Source organism: Tupaia chinensis, unplaced genomic scaffold (genome assembly GCF_000334495.1).
Source record: "Tupaia chinensis unplaced genomic scaffold, TupChi_1.0 Scaffold146907_1, whole genome shotgun sequence".
NCBI lineage: Eukaryota > Metazoa > Chordata > Mammalia > Scandentia > Tupaiidae > Tupaia > Tupaia belangeri.
The window spans coordinates 3,323,496-3,343,048 of record NW_006206760.1 but is presented as its reverse complement, the minus strand read 5'-3'; the positions used below and the strand labels follow the sequence as shown (position 1 = coordinate 3,343,048).

General features: G+C 43.7%; 1 protein-coding gene across 4 annotated transcripts in view; it reads right to left on the bottom strand.

Moving 5' to 3' along the window:
* RELL1 (RELT like 1) overlaps positions 1-19,553 on the bottom strand; it is a 63,791-nt gene that overhangs the window by 24,343 nt on the left and 19,895 nt on the right. For all 4 annotated transcript variants that reach the window (XM_006169254.3, XM_027768564.1, XM_027768566.1 and 1 more), the window contains exons 2-3: positions 6,445-6,666; positions 3,415-3,486 (exon numbers count right to left, since the gene is read on the bottom strand). In XM_006169254.3, coding sequence (XP_006169316.1) covers positions 3,415-3,486; positions 6,445-6,666 — 294 coding nt within the window. The remainder of the gene's footprint in view (positions 1-3,414; positions 3,487-6,444; positions 6,667-19,553) is intronic.

Genomic DNA, 19,553 nt, shown 5'->3' with positions numbered 1-19,553 from the left:
TAACTCCACACCACCACACCTCTGCCAGTAACATGCACCACGTAGGAATTCAGGATGAGTGACAGATCTAGCAAAGAGAGGGGATCTACTATGAAGCTTTGCTTCCTACTTAGCATTGGCAACAAACAGAATGTAGAAGAAACATTCCTCCCATCTTTCAGACCAAAGAGAAATCCACACACAGTACTTGCTCTGCTGCAGTTAGCTAATTTGGATAATTATGGTAGTAAACTGTGCATCTTAGGAACCTGTGTTCTAACAACTTGTATATTCCAAAACAGTTAGCTTTAAACTCTGAATTCCCATGAACTATCAAGTCTAACCCACATCAGATCAGGGATGAGAGAGGGTTCATTCTCCAGATGGGCCAAGTGGCTTAGCTCTGCTTCAGGATCATACAAGTCTTGGGACCAGCAGTTGGCATAATGGCTGTCGCTGAATTCCCATGTAGCTAACCATGGTTTGAGTCCTGGGCCCGGTGGCTTAAACTCACACTGAGTGTGTGTGCGTGTGTGCCCAAGATCCCAAGAGGAGAATGGAGGAGGAGGGATTGCGGCGTGGCCATCCTCCCTAGGGGGTGATTTCTCGCTTTCTGTCTCTCTGTCTCTCTGGCAAACACACGTACCCTATAGCAAAAACCTCTCCAAAAATAAAAAGTATCATACTAGCCTTTAACTCTCACTAGATGACTTAAAATTTCATGTTCACAACCCCTTAGTTATGTAATTTAGGCTGACTTAAATCTGACTTCTGCTGTTAATTTAAAAACAAACAAAACAAAACAAAAATCTCCAAATTTGTAGGTGGGAGTCTAGGTTGTCAACAAAAGCAAATTGAATTTCTGCTTCTGGGCCCTCCCATCCACTCTCACCCCCACACATGCCATGTTCCTTTTCATAAACTCTTGTACAACAGTCAGGGTCAGGCCCGCATGGACATAAAATGAAATGAATATTCAATTTCCTCTGCAATACTGAACTGGCAAGGTCAAAAGTTATCACTGACTCTGAAACTTTTCTGTTGATTTTCAAAGCACTGTTCTCATGACTAACCAGCCACCCCCCCCGAATCCTCTAGAGAGGAAAGAATAAAAATCACTGTTTACCATGCATCAAATTATTTATTATTTAACACCAACCTTTAACATTTACAGCTCAAATAACATCCACAGAGGAAGAAAAAACTCTGGTTCCAACACTGCTGCTGCTAAGAGTTAACAGCTGAAGGCTGACCCGGTGCTTGCCAAACTATTTTTCATTATTTGACATTTCTTACCTAATCACTCTCCCATGAATTTATAATAGTGTAGATGTACAAAGGTTCAAGATGTATATATAGGCTTTATATATATGAGAGTAAGTTATATATATTTATTTGTTTATTTATTTATTTATTTGGAACTCCATGTCAGCTTATTGATTAATCCATCCTCTAAGGAGTAAGTAGGGACCACAAAATCTTAATGAAAAAAAAGTATGAAATGTTACTTGAGTGAAAAACTTTGAAAATTCATACAGCTTTTTCTCTTTTAAAAAAAAAAAAAAAAAAGATTTTTTACCAGGGACCAGCAGTTAGCGTAACGGCTATGTTGCTGGACTCCCATGTAGTCGACCACAGTTCGCGTCCTGAACCCGGTGGCTTGAACTCACCCCAGGCCCGTGTGCGTTCATGCCCAAGATCCCGAGAGGAGAGTGGAGGAGAAGGCATTGCAGCGTGGCCATCCCTCCTGGGGGGGGATTTCTTGCTTTCTGTCTCTCTGTCTCTCTCTGTCTTTCTGGCTAGCGCATGCACCTTATAGCATAAACCTCTCCAAAAAAAGAAAGAAAGAAAGGAGTAAGGGGGAGGGCAGAGAGTGGAAACGTGGTATTAACTGATGAGAACCGAGCTTTTTCAACATTTAGACCAAAGGCCCAGGTCTATCAAGCATATTGCATGAATCATCACTGAGCCCAAAGGAAAGTCTTCTTCAAATTTTCACGAGAACTCAAAGCACGAGGACCCAGAGTCTGCGGGCGAGGCACCCCACACACCTCCGCAGTGACTCACGGCATGGCACCTTTTGGAGATTAGAACCAGTATTCAGAACAATGACCCTGGTTTATGTAATCAGGATTAGATTAATCTTCCATTTACAAAGATGAGGGATTGCAATACAAACCAAAGGGGAAAAACACCCTTAAAGTTCAACTTTTAAAAAGTTTTAACACTTAAGAAGAGATAACACAGACAGGCCAGCTCAGAGGTGCTATGGGAACTTGCTGCTCAAGCGAAGCTGGATCTATGCGGAAGATCATGGGTTCAGTTCCCCAGATGACCTGCACATGACCCGCACACATCCACGATCCTGGCTGGCAGAAAAGGCTAGAAAGGCTGGGGTGGGGGTTATGGGATAGTGTGGCACTTTGTTGAGGATGCTTATCTCTTTCTCTCTGTCTCTGTCTCTCATGCTCATGAAAGAAAGAAATAACTTTAAAAAAAAAAAAAAAGTTAAAAAAAAAAAAAAAGTTAAAAAAAAAAAAAAAAAAGAAGAGAGAGCAGCCAGCAGGTGACATAGCGGGTAAGGCACCAGCCTCCCACATGGCTGACCCCGGTTCAAGTCTCACACTGGGTAGCTCAAAAGTCACACCAGGTGGAAGTGCGTGCATGCCTAAAATCCCAAGAAGAGATGGTACTGACGCATGGCCAACCCCTCTGAGGGGTGATGTCTTGCAGTCTCTGTCTCTTTGGCAAGCACATGTGCCATAAAACAAAAAAATCTCTCAGGACAGATAACACAGGCAAGACAGAAAGCACAGTGGTGGCTGCCCGTGGGTGTGGGAGAGGGTGTGGAGAGTGGCTGCTTTAACCTGCGGGGTCTCAGAGGGCTGACGGAGACGTGCTGAACTGGGTCGTGGTGATGTCCGTGCAGCACTGGGGGGTACTTGCGGCCACGGAACTGTACACTGTAAAATGCTGGCAATAATACGCTTTGGGCTATGCGTGTTCTACCACAGTGTTTTACAATTCCAAAAGAGGAATAGCTAACAGTTGGGTGTTTGCTATACTGAGCGTTTATGCGAGCTATGTCACGGCAGTGCGTGAGGTGAATATTCTATCACGCTCATTTTACGGTAGGAAACTGAGGCTTCATCAAGTAACCCGACTTTCCTCAAACCACACACAACCCGAAAGCGGTGAGGCCGGGAGGTGTACTTCAGCTGTCAGCTCCAGGGCCGGCCCCCCTGCAACACTTAGACCGACTGAGGCTTAGAAAACTCATTTATAGGAGACTCATGGTGGGACCGCAGCTGGAAGCTGAGGTCGTAGGGAGCTTAGGTAAAAGCAACAAAAGTCCATATAGAGCCTGTCTCTTCGAAGCAGGTTTTGAATAAAACATGGACGTTGAATTGTGCGGGAACACTAAAATATGCATACCTTCATTTTTCATGATGTAGTGGACAATTTGTCCAACAGTGTCACTATTTTCATTTATGCTGTCATTCAATTCTGAAAGAGAAAAGAGGAGAGGAGAAGGGTTACTGTTGGTCACCAGCATCGAGTCAGTTAGGCATTCGGCCTTAGAGCCCAAGGTCTCACTGAGAAGTTTCAAGAAAGCTCAGGTGCTCACCCATTAGTGCCAAGATTCTAGGCTTTCTGCCTTCAGCCCGCCTTTTTTTTTTTAAAGAAGTATTTATTTAATTTTATTTATCCATTCATTCATTTTCATTTGACCAGAGAAAGACACAGAGCAAGAGGGAAAATGAGAAAGCGAGTCACCAGGTCTGGGACTTGAACCATGGTTGGCCATGTGGGAGTGTCCAGTGCCTTAACCACTATGCCACCTGCTGGCCCAGCCCCACACTTGATGCACCACATGTGTGACCTCCCTGGTACAAACAGCTCAAAAAGAATCAGCGTTGTCTATCAATCTCAGAGCACAATGTGGAAATGCATTTATATCAGTCCTTACAACGATCATTTCTCTCTCATCATTTCTTAAACCCTTAAGGAAAATGAGAGGAAGAAAGCTAATTAAAAGGAAGGGGGAAAAAAATCTACTTGGATTTTATTTTAACAGCAGACTTACTATGTAAATCTAGAGTATTAATTTATTTTTTAAATTGGATAATTATTCACTCATGTATATAAAACTCTCCTGTCCTTTCAAATACACTTCCAAATTACCGAAATATTTTTAAAGTTGTTTGCTATAGGGCGCGTGCGCTCGCCAGAAAGACAGAGAGAGACGAAGAGACAGAAAGCGAGAAAGCATTCCCCGGGGGGATGGCCAAGCTGTAATTCCTTCTCCTCCATTCTCCTCTCGGGATCTTGAGCACACACGCACACATGCCCGGCGTGAGTTTTAAGCCACTGAGTCCAGAACTCGAACTGGGGTCAACTACATGGGAGTCCAGTGACATAGCCATAACGCTAACTGCTAGTCCCCCAAATTACTGAAATTTGACTGCAGTTATTTCTCCTCTAACTCAGTTGACTTCGGGAAACTCTGTACCAACAAGCACACACATGGGTCTTTGAAAAAAATCAAACTCTGATACCTATCTGTATAATTTCTTTCAATCAGATGAAAAGGACGAGAGAGAGTTAAAACACTCCATCCTGGTTCACAAGAATAAATCAGGGTGTGCCATGTCTTACCTATTCACCTAGAAAAGAGCCTCCTCCACCCAGCAGTCTTTTTCCCTCCTGTATCAGTACACGTGTTTGGTTAGATAGCCAGGAAGGAGACTGCAACCCAACTGATAGAGTATTTATGCAAGGGGAGGGAGGAGGCTCCACTTTCTGTTGACAAACATTCAGCCTGGGTTTGCTCATAAAGTCACACATGACTCATCGTGCCCCCATGTCTTTCTCAGCCTCAAAGGTCAGTGGGGGAGGGAAAAACCAACAGTCAGGCAAGCTGGCACGGAATGAGGAACCTCCCCGAACCCGGCCATCCTGGTTTGCTCAAAGGGTGACCTACTCCAAATGTCACCTTTCTGCAAAAACTGCCCTTGAAGGGGCTGAAAGGGACACAAAGAGTAATCTACTACCAGTCAAAGCCCAAGTCGGGAAACCTCCCTAAAAGTTGCTTGGAAAGAAAGATTGGTGGAGCAAACAGGGTTTCATTGCCTGGGTTTGGCTAATGCTATCTAACAACTCCTGGGGAAGAGGAAAATGGGAAACACCCTGAAGTTAATACCAAGGCATGAGTTCTTGCCATGTTCTCACTGCACTATCACACAATCATTTACTTAACAACGTAAATTTCAGTGACAGGTTTACGATAGAACTTCCTGGGGACCAGCAGATGGTGTCATGGTTACGTGGCTGGACTCCCATGTAGTCGATTGTAGTTCAAGTCTCAGACCTGGCAGCTTGAAACTCACGCCTGGCCCATGTGTGTGCATGCCCAAAATCCTGAGAGAAGAATGGCCGAGAAGGGATTGTGGCATGGCCATCCCGCCTGGCGGTGATTTCATGATGTAGTGGATAATTTGCCCAACAGTGTCACTAATTTCTGTCTCTCTGTCTCTGGTGAATTCACATACACTGTAGCAAAAATCTCTACACACACACACACACACACACACACACACACACACAAAGAAAAAGAAAAAGACAGACCTTTCCCAGAAAAAGGGTGAGATCTATGTAATTTCCCCATCATTCTTATTAGAATCCAATTCAATAACAATAGTCAGTATTAACACTTACTGAATAGCCATATCTGATCATCACCAAATGCATCTTCTCTCTAAATGTTGGTCACCCTACTAGGTGGAGAATACTGTCCTCATTTAAATGAAATTAAAATGTCAATAAAGACCTGGTACGGTGTGCAGCAGTAACACAACACTCCACAATGCTGAGGTCTCTCTGCTAAGAGCCACTGGCCCTGACTGGCTGAGGCTGCAATGTATGGTGATGTGAAGACCCTATTGAGGTGGACCAACAGGTGGCGTAGTGGTTAGGGTGCTGGACACGCACATGGCCAACCACGGTTCGGGTCCTGGGCCTGGTGGCTTGCTTTCCCACTTTCCTTCTCTCTCTGTCTCTGTCTGGTTAAATGAAAATAAATGAATGAATAAATAAAATTAAATCATTCTTTTTAAAAAATGAGAAGATCCTATTGAGAATGTCTCTGCCTCTTTCTATCTCTCTCAGAAGAAAGAAAGAAAGAAACCATTCCTCAATGTCAATTAAATTAATGAGAAATAAATGCAAGTTAAGTTATACAGAGCAGAAACCCAGACGATCCACAGCACGTCCAAGGTCACGGGCAGGTGAGGTGAATGACCTGGAAGGGATTCGGTGAATGAGAGCTAGGTTTCACCTCTAGCTGTGGTTATTGCATAACCCACACTTACACTACCAGGCGTCGCCGGCAACTAAAATGGACCGTTTTGCCTCCTAGAGATGGTAAATACATGATTAAAAATCAGAAGAATCCAGGTCATTTACCTATCTTTTCAACCTTTTCCTCCTCGACGTCTTGCTCAGCTTCTGTGGTACAACGATAGCCTTTCTTCTTTAGCAGGTGGCAGATGAGGACGCCCAAGAGCCCCATGATGAAGAACACAGGGACGAGCGCGTATGCGATGTACTCAGGGTGTCTGTTGTTACCGTCAGTGGGCGACTGGGTCGTCTCTGTCTGGGAGTGCAACGCATGGCTGCCCCCATTGATAACAGAAAGAAAACAGCAGCTGCGTTAGCTAGCCCCTGGGATGTGCTCAGGTTAACGGTGCCCAGTCCCCAAACCACAGACCAGGCAGAGACTGGGGGGAGGGAGGGCCACGGTCAAAGGGGGGAAAGCCCTGGTTGGTCTAAAACAGTCTCAGTTCACCTCCTGTCCCTGCTGCTCATGAAGTCGCCCAACCTGGGCCATTCTTCTATAATCCCCTTGAAGTCAGCTTTTACTTCTTCATCTGTAACAGCACTTACAATAGGGAGTATGAATGAAGGTCCAGCACAGAATAAACACATAAACGTTAGGAGTCGTTACAGCATAGGACTTTGCGGTTAAGAGCACACTCTAGAGACTTGGGTTCAACTCCCAGTTCCACCAGTTAGCTGTGTGACAGTGGACAATGACAACATTGTAATGCTTCAGTTCCTCATGAAATGGGTATGTCGGGAGTACCTACCAACCCTCCTAGCATTGCGACAAAGATGAAACAAATTACTACGTGTAAAACACTTTGAGCCAGTTCCATGGCACAACAAATGCCGGACCCATTCTTTCTGTCTCTCTCTCAGAAGAAACAAGTAAGTAAAAATAAGTCTCTTTTTTTTTCTTTGAAGAGGTTTTTGTTACATGGCACGTGCACTCGCCAGACAGACAGAGAGAGAGACAGAGAGATAGAAAGCGAGAAATCACCCCCCGGGGGGATGGTCACGCCACAATCCCTTCTCCTCCATTCTCCTCTTGGGATCTTGGGCACGCACGCACATGCGCCCGGTGTGAGTTTTAAGCCACCGGATCCGGGATGCGAACTGCGGTCGACCACGTGGGAGTCCAGCGACATAGCCATTACGCTAACTGCTGGTTCCCAGTAAGTCTCTTCTTAATGGCAATTAAATTAATAAGCAATAAATCTAAGTTAATTATACATAAAAAACTCAGAACATACATAACTGGCCCAGGGTCATAGGGAAAGCGAGGTAGGCATCTGTGAGGCAAATGGCATCAAACCAAGCAAAATGAGCAAAGATCCTGATCCTCATGGAGTTTATGTTCTAGAAGGATTCAGTACTAACAGACCTACAGTTGAAGAAATATGGAAATGTGGGGATGAGATCAAGATTTTAGCCTGGGATGCAAACACGTAAATGGAACTGTATATTTGTTTATTCGCTCACTAACCCAAAAACCCATTTTCAGCATGCCCACCACATAACAAGCAGCAGGCTGGGAGCTGGGTATGGAGTGATTACCAGGTAAAGTGCCCCTGCCCTCTTGGTGCTTAGAGGGCAGTACATGGGTAGACCACGACAGGGAGTATCAGAAGTTCCCATTAAACAAGTCAGTCCATGGGTGGACTATGAGAAATGAATGCTATGGGGAGACCCAGGGCATGCTTGATGAGAAAACAACACAGGGCCCTATTCTACGACTTTAAGAATAGGGGAGCTCTATAGGGCCAGCAGGTGGCATGGTGATTGGGGTGCTGGACTCCCACATGGCCGACCATGGTTCGAGTCCCAAACCTGGCAGCTTGCTTTCTCACTTTCTCTCTCTCTGCTTCTTCTCATGTCTCTCATGAGTGTGTGTGCCCTGTAGCAAATCTTAAAAATAATAATGATGATAAAAAAAAATTTTTTTTAAATGATTCTTTAAAAAAAATAGGGAAGCTATGACAGGGGTTCTTTTGGAGAAAAGGATTTGCTTTTAGGCATGTCCGAGTATTACATGGACGTATATCAAAGGCGGCCTGATAGCCTGGTCTTCAGGAGTGCCATGTTGGCTCCAGAAGTAAGAAACAGAGAGCCTGGAGCGTACAGTCAGATGTGTACAATTTGGATAAGAGGAGAAGCAGACGGTGCAGAAAATCGGCAAAGTACCATGTCGTGGAAACATGAAGGATGAAGTATCAAACGAACGCAAGGCATGAAGTTGGAAATAAAATCTCAGCATCTGGAATACTCTGAAAATGATTCCAGAGCAATAAAATGAGCTTTCTTTTTTTTCTTTTTTCTTTTTTTTTTTGGAGAGGTTTTTGCGATAGGGCGCGTGTGCTCGCCAGACAGACAGAGACAGACAGAGAGACAGAAAGCGAGAAATCATCCCCCAGGGGGGATGGCCACGCCACAATCCCTTCTCCTCCATTCTCCTCTAGGGATCTTGGGCATGTACGCACATGCGCCCGGCTTGAGTTCAAGCTACCGGGTCCAGGACTCGAACAGCGGTCGACTACGTGGGAGTCCAGTGACATAGCCATTACACTAACTGCTGGTCCTAAAATGAGCTATCTATATCAGGGAGATTCACACACACTGCTTAAGAAACCCAGAAATGAAAAAGTTAGAGACCTTTGATTATAAACCTTCACCAGCCAGAGCATTTTGATCAGAGAAGAATCCATGTTGTTGTCATGACTCTAGTGGGGACACGCACCTGCTATGAAATGGCCCCGCTTCATCACGGCAGCACACGGTGTCACACAGAAGCTTGATTTGCAATCCAGACGCCGGGGAACAAAGAGCTACCTCACTTAAGACTGTAAAAGGTTGCATTCAGGCTTTTACCAGGCAACCTCTAGAATTTGGGATAGCATGATTCTTTTCTGTTTTCTCCTCCAAGAATGAATATCGTGTGTGTGTGTGTGTGTGTGTGTGTGTGTGTGTGTATAGTCCATGCATAAATATATGAAAATACGCCATATAAATTAGGGTTTAACCTCAAGCCTTACTTTCAATGAAAAACAGAAACATTTCCTTCCCTATGTTGGTTAGCAGGTTTTACTTATTAATTCCTTTTCTTTCTTATTGACAGAGGGCCCATGCACTCACCAAAGACAAAAAGAGAAACAGAAATACAGAGAAAGCACCCTCCAATGGGGCATAATCATGCCACAATCATTTTTCCTCTATTTCTCCATCCGGTCAGAATTTGGGGCATACAGACACACACATGCACCCAGGATGTTTTTCAAGCTGCCAGGGCCAGGATTCAAACCAGAGTGAACCATGTAGAATTCTTTTTTTTTTTTTTTTAAATTGTATTTGGTAGAGTGGGAGAGAGACAAATAGAGACAGAGAGGTAGGAAAAGTGATAAAGCACCCTCCAGGGGGGATGGCTACCCCACAATCCCTTCTCCATTCTCCTCTTGGGATTTTAGACAGGTACACACACACTTTAGGTGTGTTTTTCAAGCTGCCGGTCCAGGGCCTGAGCTGCACAGTCATCCGTGTGGGATATGTGGGATTCAGCAGCCTAACCTCCATGCCACTGTGTAGTCCCGGGTTGGTTCCTTATGCACAGGGCTTAACCACTACGCTACAAAACCAACCCTTTTCATTCCCTTTAATGACATGTACTCCATGTAACAGGAACTGAGGAGGCATTTTACTAAAACATTCTCTGTTTCATTCTGGAGGTAACAATAACCTCTCTCTGAGGGTATGGGAAGCAGATAAAAGCAGACGGGCTCAGAATCAGAGCCAAAAAGCTCCTCCTAAATCAGATGCTTGAGGATGTGCTTAATCATTAACATCTAGCAAACCCTTGCAAATACTACTTATTTATACTTTTGTGATTTATAAGCAAAGGTGAGTCACCTAATTTCACAGTTATTGTGCCATCCAAACACTGAAGAAGATACGAATCTAAGTTAGTGAAACACGTGAGTTAAAGAGAAATGCAACATTGACAGCACTGATAGTGAAACAGCTCAGAATGTCTGACCAAAACAACAACTTGTTCCCTTATGGGGCATGTCACCTGACCAAGTAATTGAACTATTGTGTACTGGTAAAACAAAAAGAATTCCTTTTCATCTTTTTTAGAATTAATTTTATTTACCTTTATTCACTTTTACTTTTTTTTTTTTTTTTAATTTGACTAGAGAGGTACAGAGTGAGAGAAAGAAAGAAAGTGAGAAAGCAAGCCACCAGACCCAGGACTCGAACCGTGGTTGGCCATGTGAGAGTCCAGTGGCCTTAACCACCATGCCACCTGCCAGCCCCGAAAAGGAAAAATTCTGAATGTTTCCTCTTCCAAACTTTTCTCCCAGGGGTCCTGGGAGAATCAGACCTACAAGCATTAACGAGGCCTACAAACATGAACAGAGCATTGATAACGGGGTGCTGCCTCCTGTCCTAGGCATGGTGATTTTAGGATGCATAGTAAGCCTTCTTATTCTTTTACTCTTTTCTTTTAGGAAATGTGACCCTTCTTTAACCAATTACTAATGTAATAATTTCAAACTCACTGATAACCTATAAGAACCTCTGTTTTAGGGAACCAGCAGTTAGCGTAATGGCTATGTCGCTGGACTCCCACGTAGTCGACCGTGGTTCGTGTCCCGGACCCGGTGGCTTAAAACTCACGCCGGGCGCGTGTGCATGTGTGCCCAAGATCCCGAGAGGAGAATGGAGGAGAAGGGATTGCGGCGTGACCATCCCCCCTGGGGGGTGATTTCTCGCTTTCTGTCTCTATGTCTCTCTCTGTCTGGCGAGCGCACGCGCCCTACAGTGAAAATCTCTCCAAAAAAAAAAAAAAGAACCTCTGTTTAAGATGTCCTACCTTTTTGGGCCAGACCAATGTAAAAGACTCCTTATGCTGATTGATAACTCTCTGGTCCTCAAAACTATATAAAAGGAACCACTGTATCTCAGCAACCAGAAAAACACACTTGTCTTACTCCAGGCTGATCATTCATATCTGTGCTTAGAAGTAAACTGCATTGGGGTCAGCAGGTGGTGTGGTGAATAAGGACGCTGGATTCCCACCTGGCCAACCATAGTTCGAGTCCTGGACCTGGTGGCTTGCTCACTTTCTCTCTCTCTCTCTCTCTCTCTCTCTCTCTCTCTTTCTCATCAAATAAAGAAAAAAAATAACAATAACAAAACAAGTGGAAATAAATAAATAAATAATTCTTTAAAAAAGTAAGTAAACTGCATTAATTATTATTTCTACAGAGTGGGTTAATTCTGTTGACAGCATTTAACTTCCTTGTAAAAAATAGACTTAAGCAATTCCTTTCAAGATTCATTTTCAAAAGTTGCTTCACCAGCATGCAGATGTGACAGCTCCAGAAAGTACACATTCCCAAAAAGTTCCTGAACAAATAATCCAAAAAAATAACAAGCTGCTCTTGAGAAATGACTTCTCAAGATGGTGGCTTGTCACTAGCCCTTTGCTCCTTTTGTATTTCTCAGTTCTCCTCCTCCTCGGGACATTTGGTGGGCCTTTTTTGTGGGTTTGTCATGAGCCTCCACCCTAATGCCTAATAAGGGAATAATAAAAGTTAGGTGATGTCAGGGAAGACTGTCCACCCCATAATACTCAGCCAGTAAGGAACTGGGAAAGGAAATTGTCCACTAGGCAATAAAATGTTTGTTGTGACTGATTTGGGCATGCTTCCCCTTGAGACACTGGGTCTTGCAAGACTGCCATGAAAGTCTTGCTTCTCTGTTATCTCATGTCTTTGTGTCCATTCTTCGGCATTGGATGGGTGAGCACATTCCTCACATTCCTCATCTGTAAAATGGAATCAAAATGATTGTACCTATCTGAGGACTTTAAAACACGGCCCCAAAATGCTTTACTATTGCTCCCACTGGTAGGTTGGGTCTTTATTTCCTCCTCTTCAATGTACACTCAGTGTTTTGCCTGACTAACAGATTATGTTGGAAGAGACACTGTTCATTTCTAAGCCCCAGCTCTTAAGAAACTGAGAGCTTCCATTTTCTATTTCTTAGGGCGCTTATTCTTGGCAACCAGCCACCGTGCCGTGCGGCAGCCTGAACTTCCCCATGGAGAGAAACCAACAGCAGGCTTGCCAACCAGTAACTAAGCCACCTTAGGAGCAGATCCTGCAGCCCCAGCTGATGCTGCATAGCGCAAAGATGAGCTGCCTCTGATGAACCTTACCCAAACTGTAGATCCCTGAAGAAAATAGATGATTGTTCTTCGATGGACACCACTAAGCTTTGGAGAAACAGTAACTGGACAACTACCTCATGAAACCACTGTAAACATTAAACATATTGGTATATGAAAGTACTTGGAATTCAAAACATACAGCCAACTCATCTTTGACAAAGAACACAAGCCTCAAACTATAAAATTATTGGTAGAAAACACAAGGGAAACTCTTTAAGTCATTGGAGCAGGCAAAGATTTCTTAAACAAGACCTCTAAAGCCCAGCCAATAATCCCCAAAGCAGACAAGTGGGACTACATCAGGCTAAAAAGCTTCTGCATACCAAAGAAAACAATAGACTGAAAAGACAACCATTAGAATGGAAGAAAGTATTTGCAAACTATGCATCAGATAAAGGACTGATAAGTAGAATGTATAGGGAACTCAAGAAGCTTATCTGCAAAGAACAAAAAAAAAAAAAGAAAAAGAAAAGAAAACTAGTTAAAAAGTGAGCAGGAGCTGAACAGAAAACTCTCTAAGAAAGACCTTCAAATGGCCAAACAACATTTGAAAAAAAGCTCAACATCCCTTCTCATAACGGAAATGCAAATTAAAACCACAATGAGATACCATTTAACATCTGTCAGAATGGCTATGATTAAAACAATAAAGAACAAGTGCTGGCAAGGCTGTGATGAAAAGGAAACCTTAGCACCGTAAGTGGGAATATAAATTAGTATAGCCACTGCGGAAAATGATATGTAGGCTCCTCATAAACCTGCAAATAGAACTACCATATGACCCGGTGATACCACTTCTGAGTATTTACACAAAGGACAGGAAAACTCAGAAAAACATTTGCAGATCCATATTTACTGCAGTATTATTCATAATTGCTAAAAAGGAATCAACCTAAACAGCCAAGAATATATGCCTAGATTAAAAAAATGTGGCATATATACTATGGAATACTACTCTGCCATTAAAAAAAAAATTAGACTTGCCATTTGATACAAAGTGGGTAAATATAAATGATTTAATGCTAAGCAAAGCAAGCCAGACTATGAAAGACTGACGGTGCATGTCCCCACTCAACATAGACCTAATGTCTGCACTTAGAAAAATTGAAAGATTGAAAAACATAATACCAGAGTCAGCACATAGTCAGCAGGGTGAGGAGCTAAGAGAGAGCAACTAAAATAGGAAGGAAATGTAAAATGGTAAACAGTGTGATGCTTCTTCAAAAAATTAAAAATAGATATACCATATGATGCAGAAATCATACTTCTGGATATATCCAAAGGAACTGAAATCAGGACCTCGAAGAGATGCCTGCCCGCCCATGTTCACTACAGCATTATTCACAATATCCAAGATATGGACTCCACCTCTCTGTTGGCAAATGAAGGTATAAAGAAATCGTAGTGTATTTGTGAAAGAAAGGCAGCCCAGGGGCCAGCAGTGTTTACATCACTAGACTTCCACATGGCCAACAAGAAGCAGGCCAGCAAGTCCAGTGGCATGGTGGTTAAGGCAGCTGGAGGCCCACAAGGTCAACTATGCAGTTTAAGTCCCAGACCCGGCAGCCTAAAAAACAAAATGAGCTCATGTGTGCGTGTACCTAAAATCCTGAGAGGAGAACAGAGGAGAAGGAAATGCAGCGTGGCCATCGCCTCTGGGGGTGCTTTCTCACTTTCTCGCATTCTCTCTCTTTCTGGCTAGTACGCATGCCCTATCACAAAACTAAAAAACAAATAAAATTTAAAAATTAAAAAATAATTACTGGCCTAGCATGGTGCTGCATGCTGGTAATCCTCACTACTCAGGAGACAGAGGCAGGAGGAGCACAGAGTGTGAGACCAGTCTGTGTAACACAAAACGACCTTGTCTCTGGGGGAAGAGGGAAAGCAATGGCACTTGTCGAGCACCAGGGAGGCTGGGTTTGAGGAAGCCACAGACTCAGCTGAAAATGGAAGAACTGGGAGAAGATCGCGCAACGGCATTTGGGACACAGCCTAGATGTGCACCCCAGTCTTCAATTACACTAACCTGATAGGAGCGCCATGCTGGCTGCAAAATCCCTGGAGAACAAGAGACCAGCAATCGGGTTGAAATGGAAAGCAGGCAGGGTGTGCATAAGCAAGAGTTAAGACGAGGACAGTTCAGGGAGGACGCCTCCAGACGGGACAGCAGTCTGACCCACGCTGGTTTACTCTACCACTGTTATTACTCCCACCACCAATGACAGATGCTTCCTGAGCCAGCACCCAGATAAGAACCGAATCCTCACAGTAAACCTATGAAACAGCTACTGCTTCTACCCCATGGGACAGATGGGGAAACTGAGGCACAGGAAGGGTAGACAGCCTTCCCAAAGTCACAGGGCCACTAGGTGGCAGTGCCTGGATTCAGATCAGGCAGAATGGAGCCTACCTGCTCTTAGAAGGCTTCCTCTTCCCCTCTGTGTCCAAATACAGAGAACAGGGCTGGTAAGAGCACCATCCAGGGGCCAGCAGGTAGCATGGTAGCTGAGGTGCTGGACTCCCATATGTCCAACCATGGTTCAAGTCCTGGACCTGGCGACTTGCTTTCTCTCTCTCCCTTTTTTTCTCTCTGTCTCTCTCTGATCAAAATTGAAGAATAATGATAATAAATAAAATTAAAAGTTAATAAATACTTTTTTAAAAAATGAGCACTAGCCAATGGCCAGTGCCTGTTTAAGGTCTATTTTAATTATTTTTCTTTCAACGATATTCCATCATTGAGCCATTGTTCTAGTTAAAGGCTAATTGCTAACTTGTTTTCTCATACTTCACAACTTGCTTTAGATGAAAGGCTGAGCAAACTTCTAAACCATGGGTTCCGATACACATAGGTAAAAGCAGGGTATATTTTGAAAACAACCCCCACCAGCCTCCAAAGCAGGTTACGGAGGAGCTACAAGACTCTACTACTCAGCCTCACTCGCCAATCTCCTTCCCAAGTCACAGCTCACCTCCTGCAGGTCACAAGCTGGGATCTCCACAGCCAGGTCACCTCTCCAAAAACAAGCCCATCACGTCGCCCTGAGAATCTTCTGCAGACAGCAAAAGCCACCGAAAACAGGGAATTCTTGGCCCTAACTGGCAAGTATAACCCCTTCCACTGCATTAAAGTTCAATGAAGTGGAGCATTTATCAAAATTTGGGGGATTTTTCCTGGGCTCAGTCAGATTTGATTAATTAGCTGTATGCTTTGGACCAGTTACATATGTGTATTTTGCCAAGATCCCAGTTGAGTAGATTGTAAAAGATGAAACAGATTGAAGGTAGCAATGAACCGAAAGAGATATGAGAAATGGCTAGACGTCAACCTAAAAGCAAAGGAATTTTCTAGCTGGTTTCTAGTAACACTTGTGTATTCAGCTGACCACAATGGTCAGAGGAGCTGAGACAGAATGGTACAGGAACAAGATTCCTCAAACCCAGTGGGCATAACTTGATGGCTCCTAAAATAATGGAGCAGACGAAGAATAGCCAGAGACTCCAGATAAGGAGGGCTTGGAACTCCTCCCAAGCTAACCCAGGCCAAGAGCGTATCCGATAGCTATTCTTTGCTACTTTATCAGGAAAGGGCGGGCGTTCTCAGAAGCTAGGGTTTCCCAGCAGGGAGAGCCAACGAACTCTTGATGGGAAAGGGACTTGGCTGGTAAGTAGACTGCCTCCAACCAGACTTGGGTAGAAGACAGCTTTTAAATACACCATACACACACACACAAACACACACACACACACACACACATCTGGGTTTTTTTAGCTGATATTCAAATCACAGAATCCGAGAATGGTCTACTTTTGGTCTAGATTTACCAAGATGGCTGACATTCGTTTCTCTAAAGGGGTTTTACTTCATTTACCTTTGCCAGTGGCTACCTCCATAACAATGAAAAGTCACCTCTCTGCACCTCAGCTCGCTTATCTGAAAACTTAGAATCAGGAGCCAATGGTCTTCATGGTTCTAAAAATTCCACACCTTCCCACCCTTCTCCAGCCCCATCCACAAGTCACTCTGACTTTTTTTTTTTTATTATCATCATAATCTTCTTTATATTACATTGGATTACATATAATTTTACAGTGTATTACACTGCTTTTTCTTTTCTTTTTTTTTTTTTTTTAGAATTCAAGTATGAGTTTATTTTGGTGCAAAAATATTTTAAATCCAAGCATAGTTTTTTTGTTTGTTTTGTTTTGTTTTTGTTTTTTAAATTAATTTATTTATTTTCATTTCATTTTCTTCCATACATTCAATCACATTATTATTTGTCTTATAAAATGGATATTTCAACAGGTGAACATTTCTCCCTAGTCCAGTTGATAAAACTACGAAGTATCTTCAACAGATAATACCACACCTCTTTGTGCCATTAATGCTTTGCCTCCCTGTCCCTCCCCCAAATGTCCTTCCTCAGACCCTCCTCTTTCACACACACTGTATCTGGTATTTACATCTATAGACTGCGTTTCTATATCCTTTAGACAATTAGTTTCAGTCATAGAGTGCAGACACTCGGTAAATAGTAAGTGGGGACATACAATGCCTCTCCTTCTGACTTGATGCAACTAGATATGAAAACACGAGTCCTCCCTCCCACATCCACAAAGCCAAATCCCCAAAGCTCTGAAACCCTACTGTTTTATAACAAGTCGCTACAAAATAAAATTTGAGAAATGTACTTGTTAGCAATACAAATTGCATTGTCCTGACCTGATGCAATACCATTTACCATCTCTATTACATTTAATTCATTGCATAAACATCAATATATTTGACCAGACCCTTCAGCGGAGTCCAAGTTCAGACCCCAGGCCCCAAAAGTTTCTGATCATCCCAACGCCATGAGGTAAGTATTATTTTATGGAAGAAGTAGCAGACATTCAAGGAGAGTTCAACTTGTGCCCAAGGATATATGGTTAAAAGCTGGTAAGAGCCTGGATAAAACCCGGGTGGACCCCAGTTCTGAGTTTGTTACTAATCTACGAACTACCTCTTGGCCTTTCTTCAGCACAGCGAGGACTAACTAGCTAGCGTCAAAGAATCTCCTTTGTTAATGCAATTGTTTAAACACAGTTTAAATCAATTACTTACACTTACGAAAGAAGAGAAAGCAAAGTGAATTCTACACAATGAAATCATCCCACGATCATTCCCACTGATTGGCCTACAGTGATAACTAAGATTAGAGCTCCTTGAAGACCACTCCTGGCCAGCCACAGTGGCACAGTGGCAAGGCAGAACCCAGTGATGTTGAAGGCATCTGGGAGGGTCCCAGGTTCACACTCTGGGGTCTCCGGTATATGCCAGATATGTGTGTGACAGTGATTCCGGTGGGCTAAGACTCAGGGTGGAACACGACATGGTGATCCTGATGGGGTCGTCTGTCTCTTTATCTCTCCTTATGGAAGCTAGAAATAAAAATAAAACTTAAAGGGGCTGGCAGGTGGCATGGTAGTTAAGGGTGCTGGACTCCCACATGGTTGACCATAGTTCAAGTCCCAGATCTTGTGACTTGCTTTCTCACTCTCCCTCTCTCTCTCTCACTCTGTCCTCCTCTGGTCAAATTTTAAATAAATAAATAAATATAAAATAAAATAAAGATTTTTAAAAATAAATAAATAAAAATAAAAATAAACATTCCCCTTCAAGTTATGAAGAGACAGAATTTGTCCACACTCAAGCTTAAAAGTTTCGCAGAGAGCAAAGAAGTTTATATAAGTCAGCAGAGAAAAAATGCTAAACTTCGTAATGAGACCTGAGGCAGCCACCAGCTTGCAGTCAACATCTGGAGACACGCTGCCACTACCCTCGCCTCCCCCAACCGGGCAGCTATGACTGGACAGGGAGGGCCGCCCTGGCCTGCCAGAGTCTACCCACCAAGAAACAAAACCCCACCCAACCCCTGACTGTATACAACCCTGCCTCTACCCTTAGCTTGTCAAAGTCTCTGAATGCTACCTTGATACATGGACACGAGATACAAAGACCATTTGGGGAACAGGTAGAAGTCTAGACAGTTGCCCCCCTAAAACGCAGATGTCAGCAATGCCAGATATTTACAGATGTCCTTGACTACAGGCCCTTTGACAGAATCATTATTAATGATAACTATCATTTAAATGGGAAATGCATATTGATTTTTGTTTGTTTGTTTGTTTAGTTTGCTACAGGGTATGCCCTCACCAGAGACAGAAAGATAGAGAGAGAGGGGGGATAATGAGAAAGCACCACCACCAGGGGGAATGGACACATCACAATCCCCTTCTCCTCCATTTTCTTCTTGAGATTTTGGGCATGCACGCACACGTGCCAAGTGCATTTCTTCAAGCCTAGGTCCAGGACTTGAAACTGCAGTTAGCCATGTGGAATGCAGCGGTTTTAACCACTACGCCACCTGCTGGCCCTCAATTTTCATTTCATTACTCAAAACACATGTTTGAAGCACAGCAATCAGTTGGTTGTATGTTTGGGGGTGTATTTCTGGAGTCTCCATTCTTTAAGGATTTTCGTGGACACTAGTGAGTCTTCTACTCCCGGGGAAGGGATTGACACTAGGATGCCAGTGTCTTCGAGGGTCAAACGTCTCAACTTCCAGACTCTTTCTGAATCTCCCAGAGGACCCTGAACAATGTTTTGCATTCAAGAGACAACAGAAGGTCACGTAACCTTGCCTCAACTCGGGCTGGAGGAACAGCAGCTCACCAGCCAGCTGTTTTGGGATACAGGCCAATAAGTCACTAACCACACCTCCAAGGTAGAGAAGGCTGCGGGGTCCCAGGGGACCCCAAGAGGCAGGGCATATTACTGGAGTCCCCCGAGAGGGGTGTAAGGAAGGGCCACGCCCATGAGCCACAGGGACAGAGGAGCTCCTCCCTGAACCTCTGCCCTGCCCTTCCCCTGCCTCTCCTCCTCCTGCTATGTTGAGTACTGTCGATTTGGGGATTTTTG